Source organism: Lucilia cuprina, chromosome 6 (assembly GCF_022045245.1).
Source record: "Lucilia cuprina isolate Lc7/37 chromosome 6, ASM2204524v1, whole genome shotgun sequence".
NCBI lineage: Eukaryota > Metazoa > Arthropoda > Insecta > Diptera > Calliphoridae > Lucilia > Lucilia cuprina.
In genome coordinates this window covers 33,514,242-33,532,768 of record NC_060954.1, presented here as the reverse complement: position 1 = coordinate 33,532,768, position 18,527 = coordinate 33,514,242, and the positions used below count along the sequence as shown (strand labels likewise).

The 18,527-nt window shown below is 29.7% G+C and overlaps 2 protein-coding genes across 2 annotated transcripts; both read right to left on the bottom strand.

Moving 5' to 3' along the window:
- Window positions 1-868: 868 nt before the first annotated feature.
- Window positions 869-1,665, bottom strand: LOC111675409 (protein TsetseEP-like). Its single transcript, XM_023436176.2, has 2 exons — window positions 1,276-1,665; window positions 869-1,207 (listed from the first exon to the last, which is right to left on the bottom strand). The coding sequence occupies exons 1-2, from the start codon at window positions 1,651-1,653 to the stop codon at window positions 932-934; spliced, it is 654 nt and encodes a 217-aa protein (XP_023291944.2). The 5' UTR covers window positions 1,654-1,665; the 3' UTR covers window positions 869-931.
- A 1,566-nt stretch (window positions 1,666-3,231) lies between these two features.
- Window positions 3,232-4,094, bottom strand: LOC111675412. The gene is made up of 2 exons (XM_023436179.2): window positions 3,707-4,094; window positions 3,232-3,626 (listed from the first exon to the last, which is right to left on the bottom strand). Exons 1-2 carry the CDS (start codon window positions 4,082-4,084, stop codon window positions 3,366-3,368), a joined length of 639 nt encoding a protein of 212 aa, XP_023291947.2. The 5' UTR covers window positions 4,085-4,094; the 3' UTR covers window positions 3,232-3,365.
- Window positions 4,095-18,527: the final 14,433 nt, after the last annotated feature.

The window sequence follows — 18,527 nt, the reverse complement described above, 5'->3', positions numbered from 1 at the left end:
TGCGCCCACAGGTCTTAACATATTTAGCGACAGCCAGAAGACAATTAGGACGACATCAGATGATAAAGTTAATTCTAAGAGCGTATGAGATTGTTAAAAAACTCTAATTTATAGGATTAGTCGGCAACGAAAGATCGAATGTAAGAACTATAAAAGAAAGAGAGATCGATGAATTTTACCTCAACACAATTTTGATACGACGAGGCAGAAATAAAAACCTGGGGAAGACTCTTCGAAAACTATTTAACCGGTCACGGTATATAAAGAGTATCATAAAGAAAAGCGAAACGAGACTCTTGAAAACTTTTCTGCAAACAGGCGTAAATAATGTATCGAAGATAATATATTTCTATTCAAAACTTAAATGTAACAGAAATCTATGACATGGGCAGGAGGATATGGAGAAGATAATGAAACTTTTAACGGACTCTTCTTTCCCACCCGGCATATCGAATAACTTAGATGAACCGATATTGGAGGAAGGGAAGGTTAACACGGAAATAGTTATTACTACTGTGATGCGTAGGGGGACAATCAAGAGTTCTGCTCCCTATAATGCTGCAGGTGCTTATGAAAAGGTGTATTTCTTTGAATTTGTTGTAGTCTCTATCAACCTAACCTAACGTCCACGAAATTTAGTTTCTGAACATCGGACGATAATACATTCAGTGAATAATATACATATGTATGTATGTATGTTAGATTTTTTGTTTTTACCAACAAACATTCAATACATCCTAGGCCCGCTTGTAGCCTAGGTGTATATCTTCAAAAAAATATCTTCGCTACCTCGACGTGAAGTGCAAGAGAAAATTAAAGTTCTCAACGTCATGAAAATAAACTATGTCCATAGAAAAACAAAATTTTTGAACGAACAACCATTATTTATATATTGAACATTAAAAATCATTTTTTCTTAGTTAAATAAAAATTAATAATCTTCTTGCTCTGTAGTAGTTTCAGTGACAACAGTAGTGGTTTCTACTGGTTGTGGTTTCTCTTGTGGTTTTGAATCCACGGCAGTACCAGCTAAACATTTGTCCAAATCACTATAAGTCTTTGTAGTCTCTTCCACATAAACACGGGAACATTCATCCGTACAGCGATTTTGATCGTATTCAATAGTTTCAAATTTAAATTTTATATATTCCATTTTATCCTTCGAAACATTTTGAATATATCTTGTGCTGTTCAATGATTCTCCAGCCTAAAAAGGTGGAACAATTCATAATTAATAAATTGAAAGGATATAAAATAATATATAGTGACACTTACCACACCGTATTGACATTCAAAGAATTCATATGAAGAATTCTGTTGAGCACATTTTTCTAAAGCACCACAGATATCAGTTGCAGACGATTCCAAATCCTTACGATCACCTTCCACTTCTTTGTCAATAACACTGCGAGCATTGGCTGAACTTTTTAAACAAGTTTCATATTCGAGCTCGTATTTAGCTGTTAACTCATTGATTTTAGGAATATAAATTGCGAAGCACTCCAAACTTCGTTGCGGACTATCCTGAATTAAGTTACTCGATTTTAAAAGAATATTTGCAAAGATGTTATCTACAACACGACTGTGTTTATAACAATTCGTTTCAAACGCTATGGCACTGAGCAGGATTGTGAATAAAATAATTTTCGACATGATTTGTTTTGGGATGAATGACTACTGAATTAGTTACTGTTTCCGTAAAAGATTTTATAGAAAATTACATTTTTTGATTAAAAAGTTAAACAGAAACGATAACAAATATTATCAGATCTAAGCCAACAAATAATATATGATTTGCATTTATTGTTGTTATTAAACATTATCAGCTTTTGATTCTAATTTCTAATAATAGTAAAATGTGTCCCAAAATATAAAGGCGTTGAGACATTGCGTTTCCATTTATGATTTCCTTGAAAAGTTAAGAATCATTGAAGGGAAATAACCTAAACAAAGTTTTTCTTAAACATTGTGAATGACTAATTAAACACAAAGAAATAATATTTACTCTAATTAGAGTTGGTTAGTTAGTTGTTTATTAAGACAACTTAATACTGTAATATTAAATTACTTCACAACATGGACCTAGTTTTTGGTATTACCTAAAAGGATTATTTACTCCAATAATTTTTGTAGGAATATTGACAAAACTAAAGCTTTTTAGAACATCAAAGCTTGTTTTAAGAAAATTATATGATGCCACCACAATAATTTACGAATATGTATTTTGTACATATATGTTTACTAAGGTGGGTCAAAAAAAAAAAACTTGAATTCCATTTAACCATTTAAAAACCGGGGTCAATATTGTGTATTTAACTATAAATACATTTTAATAAACTACACAAAAATATTTCAAGAAATTTAATTTTCAAAAATTAACCCTCTGACAAGATTGGTGTCAAATCAAGACCAATTGAAATAACGCTTTTAAATATAAATTTTGTAAAATTTATAAAATTAATAATTAATAATAATTTTAAATAGAAAACCTCTCATTTCTGATATATCGTTAAAGATTCGGAATATATTTACTAACATATGTATGTATATGGGACCTTATAAAATTCATGAATAGCGAACTTGAACTAGTTATACCTCCATAATTTATGGAACTAGTTCTTTGGAACATTGTTGTGATTTCAAAACAGTAAAATAAACAACTAGTTTTATAGAACGCATAGTTTCGTAACAACTTTTTGGTATCAAAAGAAAAATTTCCCAGAATCGAAAATGAAAAATGCTTTTAACATTAAAAAATTAAAACAAGTATATATAAAATATCTCGGAGACCCGATATATCTTAGGTCCTCAAAGTATTATTTTCATTGGGTGTAAATATGTCTTTATTCGTTGAACGCCAATTCTAAACATAGGCAGCGATAACATTTTATAAGTTTCCCAGCGAAAACATGTTAGTGACTTGTACTTACTCAACAAATTACTTTTTAATGACTAAAACATATTATCATCATATTTAGAAGGAGACTAGTAATGACTTATAAATAATATATTAAGTAAGTGTTTACTTTTTAATAAATTTGTAAGCGTGATATGTATGTACATGCCTCCAATGTCATCCCAATTTAATCAACCCAATGTAATTAAATTTTAGCATTTTGTTTTATGTTAGAAATTTATTTAAATTTTAATTTGTATTATTAACTTATTCCGAATTAAAACTTAAAATTTACGATTATATACATAAATGCTTAATTAAGTTATTGATGGTTTATTGTAGAAATTTTGTATGGAAAATGTACATAATAAACATAAAATAAGCGATGAATATCTTAATGAATACGGGGGTTATAGTTTTTACGTTTTTATCATTTAAGACACTACAACATTAAGGATGCTAGATACTATTAAGATTGATCTGTTATAGTAGAAATGCTGGTTACTTCTGATTGTGTTTTCTCTTGTGATTTGGAATCTACTGCTACACCAGCCAAACATTTATCTAAATCACTATAAGTTTTTGTAGACTCTTCTACATAAACACGAGAGCATTCATCTGTACAGCGATTTTGATCATATTCAATAGTATCAAATTTAAATTTTATATATTCCATTTTATCCTTCGAAACGTTTTGTATATATCTCGTGCTATTTAATGATTCACCAGCCTAAAAAATTGTTAAAAATGTTATGTAAATAATAAATGCAAATAATTTTGAACAAATAATATATATTTATCTTTGCTTACCACACCATAGTGACATTCAAAGAATTCATATGAAGAATTTTGTTGAGCACATTTTTCTAAAGCACCACAAATGTCAGTTGCAGATGATTCTAAATCCTTACGATCACCTTCGACCTCTTTATCAATAACAGTACGAGCATCGGCTGAACTTTGTAAACAAGTTTCGTATTCAAGCTCATATTTAGCTGTTAATTCGTTGATTTTCGGAATATAAATTGCAAAGCACTCCAAACTACGTTGCGGACTATCCTGGATTAAGTTACTCGATCTCAAAAGAATATTTGCAAAATAATTATCTACAACGCGACTGTGTTTATAACAATTCGATTGGAATGCTATGGCACTGAATAGGATTGAGAATAAAATAATTTTCGACATGTTTCTATTTAGAATGAATGACTACTGAAATGGTCACTGTTTGTTTAGAATATTTTATAGGAAATAATATTTCTTGGTTCGTAATAAACGATAACAAACATTATAAGATTAAACATAAACAAATATTAATGTGTATTTTTAAATAATTATTGAATTTTATCAATTTTTGGTTCTAATTTAAGAAAAAAAGTATTATCTTATGAGTTTCTAGGTAGTTTTTATTTTACCAAAGAAATTCCAAATGTTGAAAGGGAAAGCACATAACAATTTTTAAAGGGTGTGACTAAGTGCACTTTTGGACTTTGAAGGGTGGACGTATTTAAAAATAACATTTGTTACCTTCTAAAGATATACCGATTTTTGATTTTGCTGAACTGATAGTGTTCATCAAAAGTAAATCTGTTACAATTAATTATATATATAATAGTGAAATCACAGTGGGACCTCGATTTTCCATGATGGTCGGGACCGGAAGCATTCTGTATAATCGATTTGCCTAGTTAATTGAGTGCCAACTTTGGCTAGTTTTTTAATAGATATTTTTATGTTGCCGGGTAATCGAATCACGTAGTCGAGGTCCTACAGTATTTAAAATCAAATTTCTTATTCAACAAAACCAGACGAAAATTTAATTTATAAGAATCCACTGCATGCAATGAAATTCTTTAAAATACCTTAGTTTTCTTTATAAATAATCGTTTACTGCATCTGCAAACTCAAAATTACTCTCTTAATTGATAAAAATCAAAAAGACACCGGTGCCACGTATACAAGAAAGAGTTAATGATTAAATTATCATAAATATCAGTTTTATCAGTTCAAATAATTCAATTAAACAAAGATTTGTTTTGACTGAAAATAAATGTACTTTAGACTGCTTACTAAACCTACACGTTTCAACTAACTTATAAAAATAATTAGGGTATACTATTTTATCTATCGCGTACGAAGTACACACATATGTATGTACATATTTTTATATACATATAGTTGCAGAGCCTATAAAAAAATTATTAGCTCAATCAAATTTAAGTAAAATATTTCGTTTCTTGATCTTCTAATGAGAGTGGAAAAATATGGATGAATTGCTAAATTTTAATAAAACATTAGATTTAAATGCTAATTAAAAAAAAAACTAAAAAAAATTAGACGGGTATATCCGATTTATGATACCCTACACCAGTTATGAATATTATATATGATTTATCATATTTTGATTTCATAATAAACCATTCCCCCATGTATTTGAGCAAAAGAAATTTCTCAAAAGACTTTGTATGGGTATTAGGGAATCCCGATATAATTTCATGAATAGATTTATATTTGTACTAGCTTAACTTAGGTGCTTCGCTAACCAATGAAAATACAAATAAAAAAGTACCAAAATGTCTCTCATATAGAATACTAGCATACCCCGGGTGCTTCGCTACACTAACTTAAATAAAATACATAAAAAATTTTGTTTACTTTTATAGAAAATTAAAATTGATTAAATTTTTTTAATGTTTTAGTTTTATACGTACAATATCACGTGAATATTATATTCGCATTCATTAAGAAGCTTGCATTTTTAGTTTCATTCATTTAGTTTCCACATTATAGAAAATTTCGAACGTAATATTTGAAGAAAAGTACTATTAAATACGTCTAATAGATTATCATTTAATCAAAAATTTTATGTTTCTGTGTTATATACAATTCAAAAAACATAATTTGATGAATGCAAAAGTACCAAAAGTCCCTTTCAGTAAATTCTCATTCACTAAGGTCCCTACATTTTAATTTTTATACCCTACACCACTATAGTGGGGAGGGTATTATACGTTTGTGCTGATGTTTGTAACATACAAAAATATTGGTCCAATACCCACCTTAAAGTATACCGATCGATTCAGAATCATTTTTTGAGTCGATTAAGACATGTCCGTCCGTCCGTCTGTCCGTCTGTCCGGCTGGCTGGCTGGCTGTCCTTGTAAACCTTGTGCGCAAGGTACAGGCCGCAATTTTCAAGATAATTTGATGAAATTTGAACCAAGCATGTTTTTTGGCACATTCTTTCACCTAGCCCCCATACAACCGTACCTCCCGATTTGAACTTTTTATGCTATAATTACGTCAAATATTCTGCTATCTCTCTAAAAATTGGCACAAATAAGTTTTATATAAGTATAAATGATACTGCAGATTTTCGTAAGGATCGGCCTATATTTGACCCTAGCCCCCATACAAACCCCCCTTAAAAAATGACTTAAACGTCTAAAATTGACTTGTAACCATTTGTATCGCAATGAAACTCAACAAAAAGGACTGAATTTTAAAAAAGTACGAAACAGGTGTCTCATAATTTTGGGAGATATATCCAAAATATTTAGAAAAATTTGATTATGTTAATTAGTTCAAAAGTTATAAAGGGCCAAAAAAGGTACCAAAATCACCTTTGTTACACATTTTTACCCCTTATATTGTACCACTTATATTGTGTAAGATAATTAAGAAAACCTGTTTTACCCGCTTTTTCTCCTTTTTACCCGTAAATGTGCAAATTTCCAAAAATCCTTCCTTAGTGGATCTACATAACCAAAAACACATCTACTGTCAAAATTTCAGGATTCTTTTTTCAGCCGTTTGAGCTGTGCGATGATGAATCAGTCAGTCAGTAACGCTACTACTTTATATATATAAATATATAGAAGATAGATTATTAATTGAGAATGTTGTGTGATGTTTAGTTTCTTGTTTCTATATGCTAGAAGTATAATTTAAATAAAAACAAGTAGGAAAGTATAGTCGGGCATGGCCGACCATATAATACCCTACACCATGAGTATATTTTTAAAATTTTTACTTTTTATAAAATTTTTATTTTTTGTAAAGAAACTTTTATGTTGAATATTACCATAATTCCAAAATATTTAAGCCATTTATTGATACAAAACTAAAATTTCTAAATAAGGCTGTATATAGGTCAAATATGGGCCGATCCTCGGTAAATTTGGGAAAAGGATATATTTCTAAATAACAGTTAGTTTTGTTGAGTTTCATTGCGAGACAAATGGTTACAAGTCAATTTTAGACGTTTTAGTCATTTTTTAAGGGGGGTTTGTATGGGGGCTAGGGTCAAATATAGGCCGATCCTTACGAAAATCTGCAGTATCATTTATACTTATATAAAACTTATTTGTGCCAATTTTTAGAGAGATAGCAGAATATTTGACGTAATTATAGCATAAAAAGTTCAAATCGGGAGGTACGGTTGTATGGGGGCTAGGTGAAATAATGGACCGATTTCAACCATTTTCAATACGATTCGTCCTTGTGCCAAAAAACATGCTTGGTTCAAATTTCATCAAATTATCTTGAAAATTGCGGCCTGTACCTTGCGCACAAGGTTTACATGGACAGCCAGCCAGCCGGACAGACGGACGGACATGTCTTAATCGACTCAAAAAATGATTCTGAATCGATCGGTATACTTTAAGGTGGGTATTGGACCAATATTTTTGTATGTTACAAACATCAGCACAAACGTATAATACCCTCCCCACTATAGTGGTGTAGGGTATAAAGAAATGGCAAAAACTTCTTCTTGTAGATTTTCTTTTATACAGGCCCCTACATGTTAAATTCATATTTCTATGTTCAATATTATAGAAAATTCAAAAATTACAATTTGAAGAACAAAAAAGTGGTAAAAATTTCCCATCTGCTATTTTTAAAAGTAGAAATAGATGCAATTAAAGTGTTTCTTCTATCACTAATATTGTGTACGATAATCAGGGAAACCTGTTGTACCCGTTTTTCCCCTTTTTACCCCCAAATACTAGGATTAGCCATCAATAAGTCAGTCAGTAACACTGCTTTTTATATTTATAAATAATATTTATTTATAGGACTGAATATCGTTGCGATATTATTGTTTAAAAGTGAATATTGGATATTCCAGTCATTTTCTGACTTTGTATGGGAGCTAGGGTCAACTGAAATCCGATATTTTTGAGATTTGGCATGATTATTAAGGCTTGTGTAAAACACATTGTGCCGCCTTAAAACGTGATACAAGTACATGTATTTAACATAATTATGATCATAAAAGTTCTTTTCGGAGGGTTATGTTGTATGAGAGCTAGGCGAAATAAATGCGCACAAGCTTTAAATGGCAGCCAGACGGACATGGCTTAATCGACTCAGAAAACGATTCGTTACAGACATTAGCTTAAAGTAAATATAACTTCCCTACCTAAGTAAAGTAGGGTATAAAAATTGTTACAAACTGGTACTTACATACAATTTTGAAGAACTCTTTTTAATACGTATATCTGGCGACAGTGGTCGTTATTATTATTTTCATTCCGAATCCATTAAATAGTAAAAAACTGAAACCCTTAACAATCTATATCCCTTTGTAGAACTGATTAAAAACTATTGCTTAAATTTAACAAATTATAAAGGCTCTAAACATTGGCAAATATTGAGAAACATAAAATCTCTATATAAAGAATCAATTGATTTTATAAAGTTTATACTAACAAGTGGGAGTTTTATATTAGACCGTACCAAATCTTATATATCCAACATCGAATGATCGACCGCACTGCTCCAAATTAAAAAATATTAGTTTTTAAAACCAAATCAATTTTGTCCGCCCAATTCAATTATGTACCTTATATATTTAAATAATAATTTTTTAAAGAAACGTGGGCCCATATATCCATTTTCAATACCACACAAACCTTATGGGTATAAAAGAAAACTACAAAATATATTTTTTGAATTCGATCCAGTTCAGGATCTGTCATTGATAGTCTCAAACTAGTTATTTTCGAATAAAACAATAAAAATTTTTTAAAATCGTAACCCCTTTAGGGTAGCACTACAATATTTTAAGTAACATATTTTTAGTGAATCGGTCTCATATACCTACATATGTACATGCATCTTCTTTAAAATACTTGCATGTTTTCTTAAATCGAATTAACCAACATACCATCTGCAACTCTCTTCACACTCTTAGACATAGAATCGTTTAAGCCGTCGTCATCATTGCAGGCTATTGCAATCATCTCCGTAGTTGCCATCATCATTTAAATAGTAGCCTTAACATACATACATACAACTGGACAATAAGAGCAAACACTTTGCTAAAGTTAGGTGTAAAAGGGTTTTGTTTTGTTTTTTTTATTTTTTATTTAAAATTAATGTTTTGATTATCTTACATGAGCACAGAATTGTAATGAACACAACATATATCATGATCAAATGAAACGTGATGATTATACATTTATTTTCGTTTAACACATAAAGTCTTAAATATCTTATGTTTTTAGATGAGTAAAAAATGTGAATAAAAATATATATAAATCAGCATTGCATTATCTACATACATGCATACATTTGTACACAAATGCAATGCGAGAGATTCCCTATTTTAGCGTCAACATATTATGAAGAAACGGGCATATTTAATATGGAATACTTTTCATGAAAATGGATCGTGTATAAGGTAATACATATTTATAATTTATTATTTATTGTTTAACACTGCATTTTGCGTCAAAATTTATTAGCTCAAGTAAATTTGTTTACAACACGTTCTTTTAGTTTTGTGTGTTTTTCTCAATATATAAGAATTGGCCACATATTTATTTTAAAAGTAGCTTGATTTCACTTTGTGGTATTTTATCAGTGTTTATATTTAACCAAGCCGGTAACTATGGATTATCAACATGCAATGTTACCAAAAAGTCGCTGGTTAGATAGTAGCTTTAGAAGAGGGTGTTGGACGATCACATAATACGAGTACTTAGCACAGCTGATAAAGTCAGTGGTTTCATCCCTAGGGTAAGTATGGACACAATCATAATATTTTTTGAGTTAAACATATTATGATATTATAATTCAGATATGAGCAAATTTAAAAATTTTTAAGAATTGAATACATTTTTTTCGAAAAATTTTTCCTCTGATAATATTACACATAATAAATATGAAAACGTTAATTATTTTCATTAATTCGAGCAATAGTTATAGCGGTTTAGAATAATAAAATTAAAAATCTGGGTTAAGATATTTTCAAATAAAATAAGTACCAATTAGGACCCAAAAAGGTACCAAAATCACATTTGTTACACATTTTCACCCCATAAAAGTACGATTTTCGAAAAAGTACCAGACACCCATCTGCTCTTTATACCCTACACCACTATAGTGGGGAGGGTATTATACGTTTGTGCTGATGTTTGTAACATACAAAAATATTGGTCCAATACCCACCTTAAAGTATACCGATCGATTCAGAATCATTTTTTGAGTCGATTAAGACATGTCCGTCCGTCCGTCCGTCTGTCCGGCTGGCTGGCTGTCCATGTAAACCTTGTGCGCAAGGTACAGGCCGCAATTTTCAAGATAATTTGATGAAATTTGGACCAAGCATGTTTTTTGGCACAAGGACGAAGCCTATTGAAAATGGTTGAAATCGGTCCATTATTTCACCTAGCCCCCATACAACCGTACCTCCCGATTTGAACTTTTTATGCTAAAATTACGTCAAATATTCTGCTATCTCTCTAAAAATTGGCACAAATAAGTTTTATATAAGTATAAATGATACTGCAGATTTTCGTAAGGATCGGCCTATATTTGACCCTAGCCCCCATACAAACCCCCCTTCAAAAAATGACTTAAACGTCTAAAATTGACTTGTAACCATTTGTATCGCAATGAAACTCAACAAAACTAACTGTTATTTAGAAATATATCCTTTTCCCAAATTTACCGAGGATCGGCCCATATTTGACCTATATAAAGCCTCATTTAGAAATTTTAGTTTTTTATCAATAAATGGCTTAAATATTTTGGAATTATGGTAATATTCAACATAAATGTTTCTTTACAAAAAATAAAAATTGTAAAAATATACTCATGGTGTAGGGTATTATATGGTCGGCCATGCCCGACTATACTTTCCTACTTGTTTTAAAAGTTGAAATAGATGCAATTAACAGATATACGCGAAGAGCCACCTTAAGAGCTCTCTGGATTTTTCTCATTCACACGTACGTACGTCATTCTCTTAATTTCTTATTTATTTAGTAAACATTTATAAGGACTATCAGCGCATTTTAAAACAGTTATCGCAAATTTCATATTTCAGAAAATACTCTGATAATTAAAAAAATATTTAATTGTTTTGCTAATTTTTCTAAACTTAAAATTTTGCAAATAAAAAAATCTAAAAAATTGTCCTAAAATTAGAGATGTTTTTCAATGAATTGCAAAATGAATAGCTCAGTCGGTTTGGAAAATATAGTCGCATATATTTTTATATCGAATCAAATGTGTTTAAATTGCTAAAAACATTTCTGTATTTATGAATTTATTTTGGAGATTGTAAAATCTATATTTATGTCGTAAAATTGTATATCCTTAAAATATTTTAATGTGTACCGAATTTTGGCATAATACAAAAAGAAAGCTTTTATTTGACACTAATATTTCCGCAAATCATATGGAGCTATAGTTGTCTGAAAAAAAGTGTTTTTTTTTCAGATAAACGCAGCTAGGAACGCTTTAATAGAATAAATTTTATTTACCTTTCGCAATATCTATTTAATTCATCAAAATAATTTATTGCATAAAATTTACAAAATTTTTGCATCACGTCTTAATTTAAAAAAATTAAATTTTGCAAATATTTTAAAATTATCATAAAAGGTTTGCATTTACAATTTTTTTAATGCGCATATCACCCGGAGGTGTTAATTATAATGAGATTACATTTACGCGGTATTACAACTGTGTTCGTAAATAACTATGCATGTTTATAAAGGTCCTACTCTGTTATTAGATTTCTGACGACAACAAGATATATACGTATATTGCGTGAAATTACTTCACCTATTAAATAACGTTACTTAAATTTAATTTGATTTATGCGCGCACTTAGACTTTTCAGACAAGTAGGAAAGTATAGTCGGGCGTGGCCGACCATATAATACCCTACACCATGAGTATATTTAAAAAATTTTTATTTTTTATAAAGAAACTTTTATGTTGAATATTACCATAATTCCAAAATATTTAAGCAATTTATTGATAAAAAAACTAAAATTTCTAAATGAGGCTTTATACAGGTCAAATATGGGCCAATCCTCGGTAAATTTGGGAAAAGGATATATTTTTAAATAACAGTGAGTTTTGTTGAGTTTCATTGCGATACAAATGGTTACAAGTCAATTTTAGACGTTTAAGACAATAAGGGCCGATCCTTACGAAAATCTGCAGTGTCATTTATACTTATATAAAAATTATTTGACGTAATTATGGCATAAAAAGTTCAAATCGGGAGGTACGGTTCAGTAATAATAGAATGCTTAAATTGGATTAAAATAAATATGGCTTAATATATTTACCGACAGCCAGAAGGCAATTAGGGCTATATCAGGTGATAGAACTAAATCTAAGACCGTATTGGCGAAGGTAACATCGTTAAAGAAAACCATTCGACGCAACAAAAGCTGAACTAAAAATATGGGTGAGAGAATCCCATAAGGCAACTTGGAATAATGAAACAGTGGGTAGAACCACGAAGATCCTATAGACCCTATGAGAGCAAGACGATAAAACTCCTCAAAATGAGCAAGTCTGAAGTTAGTATGATGGTACGTATTCTGAGTGGACACACAGGATTACGAGCACATCAATGCAAAATTGAACGTGTGGATTCAGATGAATGTAGAGCATGTGGAGAGGAGAGTGAAACCCTGGAGCACTTTCTTTGCCACTACCAGGCATTCATCGAAGTTAGATCCAAGTATCTTGGAAGTGATGTTATTCCGGAAATAACTTTCCTGACTAACACGTGTTGAAATATTCTTAGAAATTACGTTCAGGAAACTGAGTTTCTGAACACTGGAAAATAATTCATTCAGTTCCCTTTTTTCATAATGAGGAGCGCACAACATTCCCAATAGTAGCCTAGGTGTATTTCTTCGGATTTGGTATACATCCTCTTATCAACCAAACCTATTGTTAAAAGTAACCATATTATGATCCAAAGTTGTCATATTACTGTTAAAAGTAATCATATTATAATTCAAAACTATAATATTATTTAATTGTATCGATTAAAAAATTTATATGTAATGGATTTATTATAGTCATTATTCTAATAGGTCCTTTGTATTTTTCGATATATGATCTGGAAAAGGAAAAGGGAAAGGCTGTTTAAATATGCAGTAAAAAATATACCCTTAAAGTAAAAGTCTTAATATTACGAATATTTATTTTTGAAAAAAAAAATACAATTATAGTTTGACCAACTAGTATAATAGGATTCCGTTTTATTTTTATATACTTTAAAGTTGGACACGTTTTATCCAATCCTTTTCATAGTTTCTAAATTGTCGTTCTAGTTGTTCCCGAGGGAAATTAGTCAAAAAATGGCACCTGGCTTCCCCTTAGCATAATTGAAACACATATATTCCTGACTTTGTAGATTATGTCCACAAATTTTGATACCCTATACCACTTTGATTCTATACAAAGCTTAAATTATACCAATCGGCTCAGAATCATTAACTGAATGGATTTAGCTAAGTCCGTCCGTCTGCCCATGTAAACTTTGTAATAAAACTACAGGTTGCAATTTTTAAGATAATTTGATTTAGTGTCCCCTTTGTAAGCAAGAGGTTACGACTGTCTTTCGTAAGTTCAAAAAAAGACAACTTTTATGAGTATAATCTCTAGGTAACTTTAGGACAGTAAAAAGACGGCTGTCTTCGCTCCCGCTTACAAAGAGCACACTAAAGTGACGACTGTCTTCATTCTCGATTACAAAGGGTACATTCGTGACCCAAAACATACGAATTACGATCATCCAGGTAGTTAACTATTACTGGAAATTACTGTTTTTTCGTATGCATTGACTCTTTGTTGACCTGCTGGACGTATATGGTACATAGATAGCATTCAAATTTTTATTCGATACTAAAATGTTGTTGCTATATACAGAACTGATTTTATTGCAATTTGAGTATGATTAGAACAAAATGTATGATAGAAGTTATTTCTAGCATATGTAAGTACATATTTACTAGGGGATAAGATGTTTTTCACAACATATGTATGTAACTTTATGGATGGGTAGGATGAGCAGTAAAAATTAAAATAAATGTGTCATAACTTTTAATATAAATCATAAAACCAAATTTCCTTTAAAATTTAGTATCTATTTACAAAATGACCATTTCTCGAAAATACTCACTCACATCACAAATTGTTTATACGTGTGGGCCATAAAAATATTCATACACTTAAACAGAAATATGTACATACATATGTTTGTTTGTATGTATAAGGAGTAACATCACCGGAAATGTAGACCAGTAGTTAAATGGCTGCAACACAAATCATGAAAAAAATCAAAAAGAAATCAAAGCATATATTTAGGCATTCTTTTGGGATAAAATACAGGGTTAGTGTTAGACCATTAACATTTATGAGATTTTATATAAAACACCCACTCCTTTTTTATAAGTATTCATATATTCATTTCTTAAATATGTATGTGTATACGTATGTGTAGTACTTATGTATACAAATATTATTTTGAATGTAATGATAATAGTAATAATAATAATAATATTTTTTTCGTGTGTTACCATAATAGTTAATGCCCATTTTATGCGTATTATTAACATAATAAAAAATACATGAGCTACCCAATGGCAAATACGCTCACTCACTTTGATTCTGTCTCCGATTTATTTTATGTCTTAGAACCAAATGTTGTAAGAAGGGTGCATATTGACTACATTACTGTCTTTTATTAGACGAACAATTTATTTAGGAATATGAATGTTTGTTCCGATGTTGCATAAATAAAATGTGGCAGAATGTGCTGATGATGTTAATGATACGTTTTAAATGCCATTAAGTTTTAAAGAATCGTACATACATATTTAAATGATTAGTATTTATTTTTTTACATTCGTTCGTATCTACTTTTTTACATTCTTTGTTGTCAGCAAAACATTCCAAAACGAAATTTTGGGATGTACACATTTTATTACAATTAATATATGTCAAAAATTTCACAACACTATGGGACTAGGGTTAAAGTCCCAGAAACAGAAATATACCACCGTTTATCTAATCACAACACTAGTATTTAGACAGAAGTCTAAACAATAACGAAATGTATAAATTGTATTAAAATAAATATTGCGCCCACAAAGCTTAACATACATATTTACCTATAAGGCAACTAGAGCAATATCAGATAGTAAAGTTAATTTTTAAACCGAATTGGATTGTAAGAGAAGCGAAATTAATAGCTTAAAAGTGATAGCTCGATGTTGTTAACTTGACGAACGCAATACCATTTGACGCAACGAAGACGAAATTAAAAGTATGAAGTGAATAATGAAACCGAGGGTAAAAGCACAAAGATCCTACGGGGTGACCATCAAGAGAGCAGGATGGCACGTATTCTAAGTGGACACATTACACCCGGAGACACGGGGCAGCTCAACATAATTGAGTATTATTAAAAATAAAGTATGGCTAATAACGGGCCATTTAAACCTCTCCTCTACATAATGAATATGTATGACTTAAACATTCATAATTATCTAAAAACAAGTAAGAGTGCTATATTCGGCTGTGCCGAATCTTATATACCCTTCACCATAGTGTATTTTAAACATAATTGATCTTACAATCTAGTTAATAAAAACATTAAAAAAATTTGAGTCGATTTGAGCCGAATGTTTCGGCTCAAGCAACTAAATATAGTTCGGCGGCGGCTAAGCTCCGACTCTAAGCCGGTCGACTTCGACCTCTGATTCATTGCTAGTAAACGTTACACCGTACAACAAATTGGGAAAAATTGTTGCACACATGAGCAAGACCATATACGTTGGAAACTACATACTTGATATAGTTAAACTACATTTTTGGTTTTTTATTTTCTGATCGTTTCTTCCTTTAAAAGGACTTTAAAGTTTGAAAGGAAGAGTAAGTATAATTATATTTAGCTTATATTTGGTTTGGTCTAGTAGGTCAATATAGGTATCGATTAAAAGAGGAGAATAACAGTATTTTTATAAATAAAATAGTTTTAAAATGTTAGAATAAAAAAAATAAAAAAATGACCTTTAAAAGTTTAATCCTTTAATATCCTTATTTTCTATAGTCAGTTTTTTTTAGAAAAAAATATATGTTATATTAACAAATATGGAATTACAGACTCCCAAATTTCATGTCTCTATCTTTATTCGTTCTTTGTAAAAAATTAAAAGTTAAGATGTATTCAAATTAAAAAATTTTTGTTGAGAATATTATTTATACCAATTACTTACCCCCATTATCTCAATGTCTGTTAATTTTTTATACTAAAGTTAAATTGACAGTTTTCAGACAAAATAACCTGTGGTTGAGATAACAGGCCTTAGTGATGAAAACATGCATGTTCCGAATTCTAAAATTTACTTCAGGATAATATGATAAGCGCAATATTATTATAAATATAAATTATAATATAATTAATATAAACATTAATATCACGATGAAAAGCTACATAAAAAACGTGTATATATGTAGACATAAATCTTTCCTCTTAATTTTATAATATACATATTAAAGGCCTGCACAAGACAACAATAATGCGACAATTTGTTAAAAAATTTCGTGTGCTTATAATGGCGCACACGATATTTGTTTAACAAATTGTCGCATTATTGTTTAATCTCTATTTGAATCTAGCCCAGAAAATTAGTTTTTCTTCAATATGTCGCAATTGAAATAATAATAATAATAAAAATAAAAATATAATAATAATAAAATTCAACATAAATATTTTATTTGCCAAAATATATCACATTTGAAAGAAATTCACAACTGGTGTAGGGTATGATATGCTCGGCCCATTCCGGCTATACTTTCCTAACATGTTTAAATATTTATGTATATCGTGGTTTACTAATTGCACATGATATACCTTCGCCCTGTTGCATTTTTTAATGAAAACTATATAATAAACTATTTTGATAACATTATTGGGAGATCAAAGGTATTTTTAAAAGATATATAGAATTTATAATAACTATAGAGTTCGGAATAATTGGGTTAAAATAAAAAGGAAAATATACTTTCCCAGAAGGTAGTTTTAAAATGAAAGGATAAAAAATGCAAGATATCCTTAATCGATTTTTGTATTTGTATCCTTTTATATTCTTCAAAGTTTCCACTTTTTTAACTTTTTATCATAGAGATAAAGAAACTCGGTTCCACAATATCAAATTTCTAATTTTTCTTATAGTATTTTAACAAAAAAGGCCTTTGAAATTTTCAGAGGGGAAAATTTTATTAAATAATTTATTGAGATATTTAAAAAATATTATAAAAATTAAACAAATGGAGCTATGAAGACCAAATTTCAGACTTTTGTACTCCATTCGAATGTCTTTATTATGAATATTTTTTGTTGAACAATTTTGTATAAAATTTCAAGGATAATAAAGAATAAACTTTTATAAGGATATTTTTTACATCTTTTTATTCTTAAAAAATAAAACAAAATACGAGATAAAAATACTACAATTGTCCTCTTTAGTTTGATATCCATATTGTTATAACTGGGAGGCTAAAAATATTTTATAAAAATTTTTGAATATTGTATGTACCTCAAATTTTAAAGTCCTTTAAAAAGGACAAACGATCAGAAAATGAAAAACTGAGTACGCAGTTATACTATATACAATATGTGCTTTCGTATGTGTATGGTTTGGTTCGTGTGTGAAAAATGGTGTTGGACGGTGTTATTAATAAATTATTTTATTTTAACAAAAAATGCAAATCATATTTTTTTGCTGTGTATTTTTTGTATGTTTGGATTCCAAACATACAAAAAAATACACAATTGAATAAAACCAAATACATCTACACACACACGTGTACATCTTTTTCTATATACAGTGTTGTTGTTGCTTTTATAACAATTTTTTGATGAAATTTTCAGATTCATTCATTTTTGCTCATATCTCCGTTATTTACCGACCGATTTTGCTGATTTTAAATAGCGATCTTCTCGAAAGCATGTCTAATTGAATTATTGAAGATTCGGATCTCGCCGATATCTGGGGTCCTCTAAAAACTGATTTCAACAGACATACAGACAGACGGACAGACAGACGGACATTCTCACGAAGGTGAAGGGTACAATTACTCTTATATTCATATATAAGTAAATCGGGGAAGTAAATACCAAAACTTCCCAGCAAAAGAAAGGAACTTCCAAAGAAGCGAAAAAGAAGTATAATTTACTCCATGGATGTACTGATATAGAATACAACTAATTTGACTCAAAAAATATATTTTTACATAATATTACACGCATTTATCAATTAACTCCAAAATAAAATTGGTTCAATTCAAAAAATTTCAG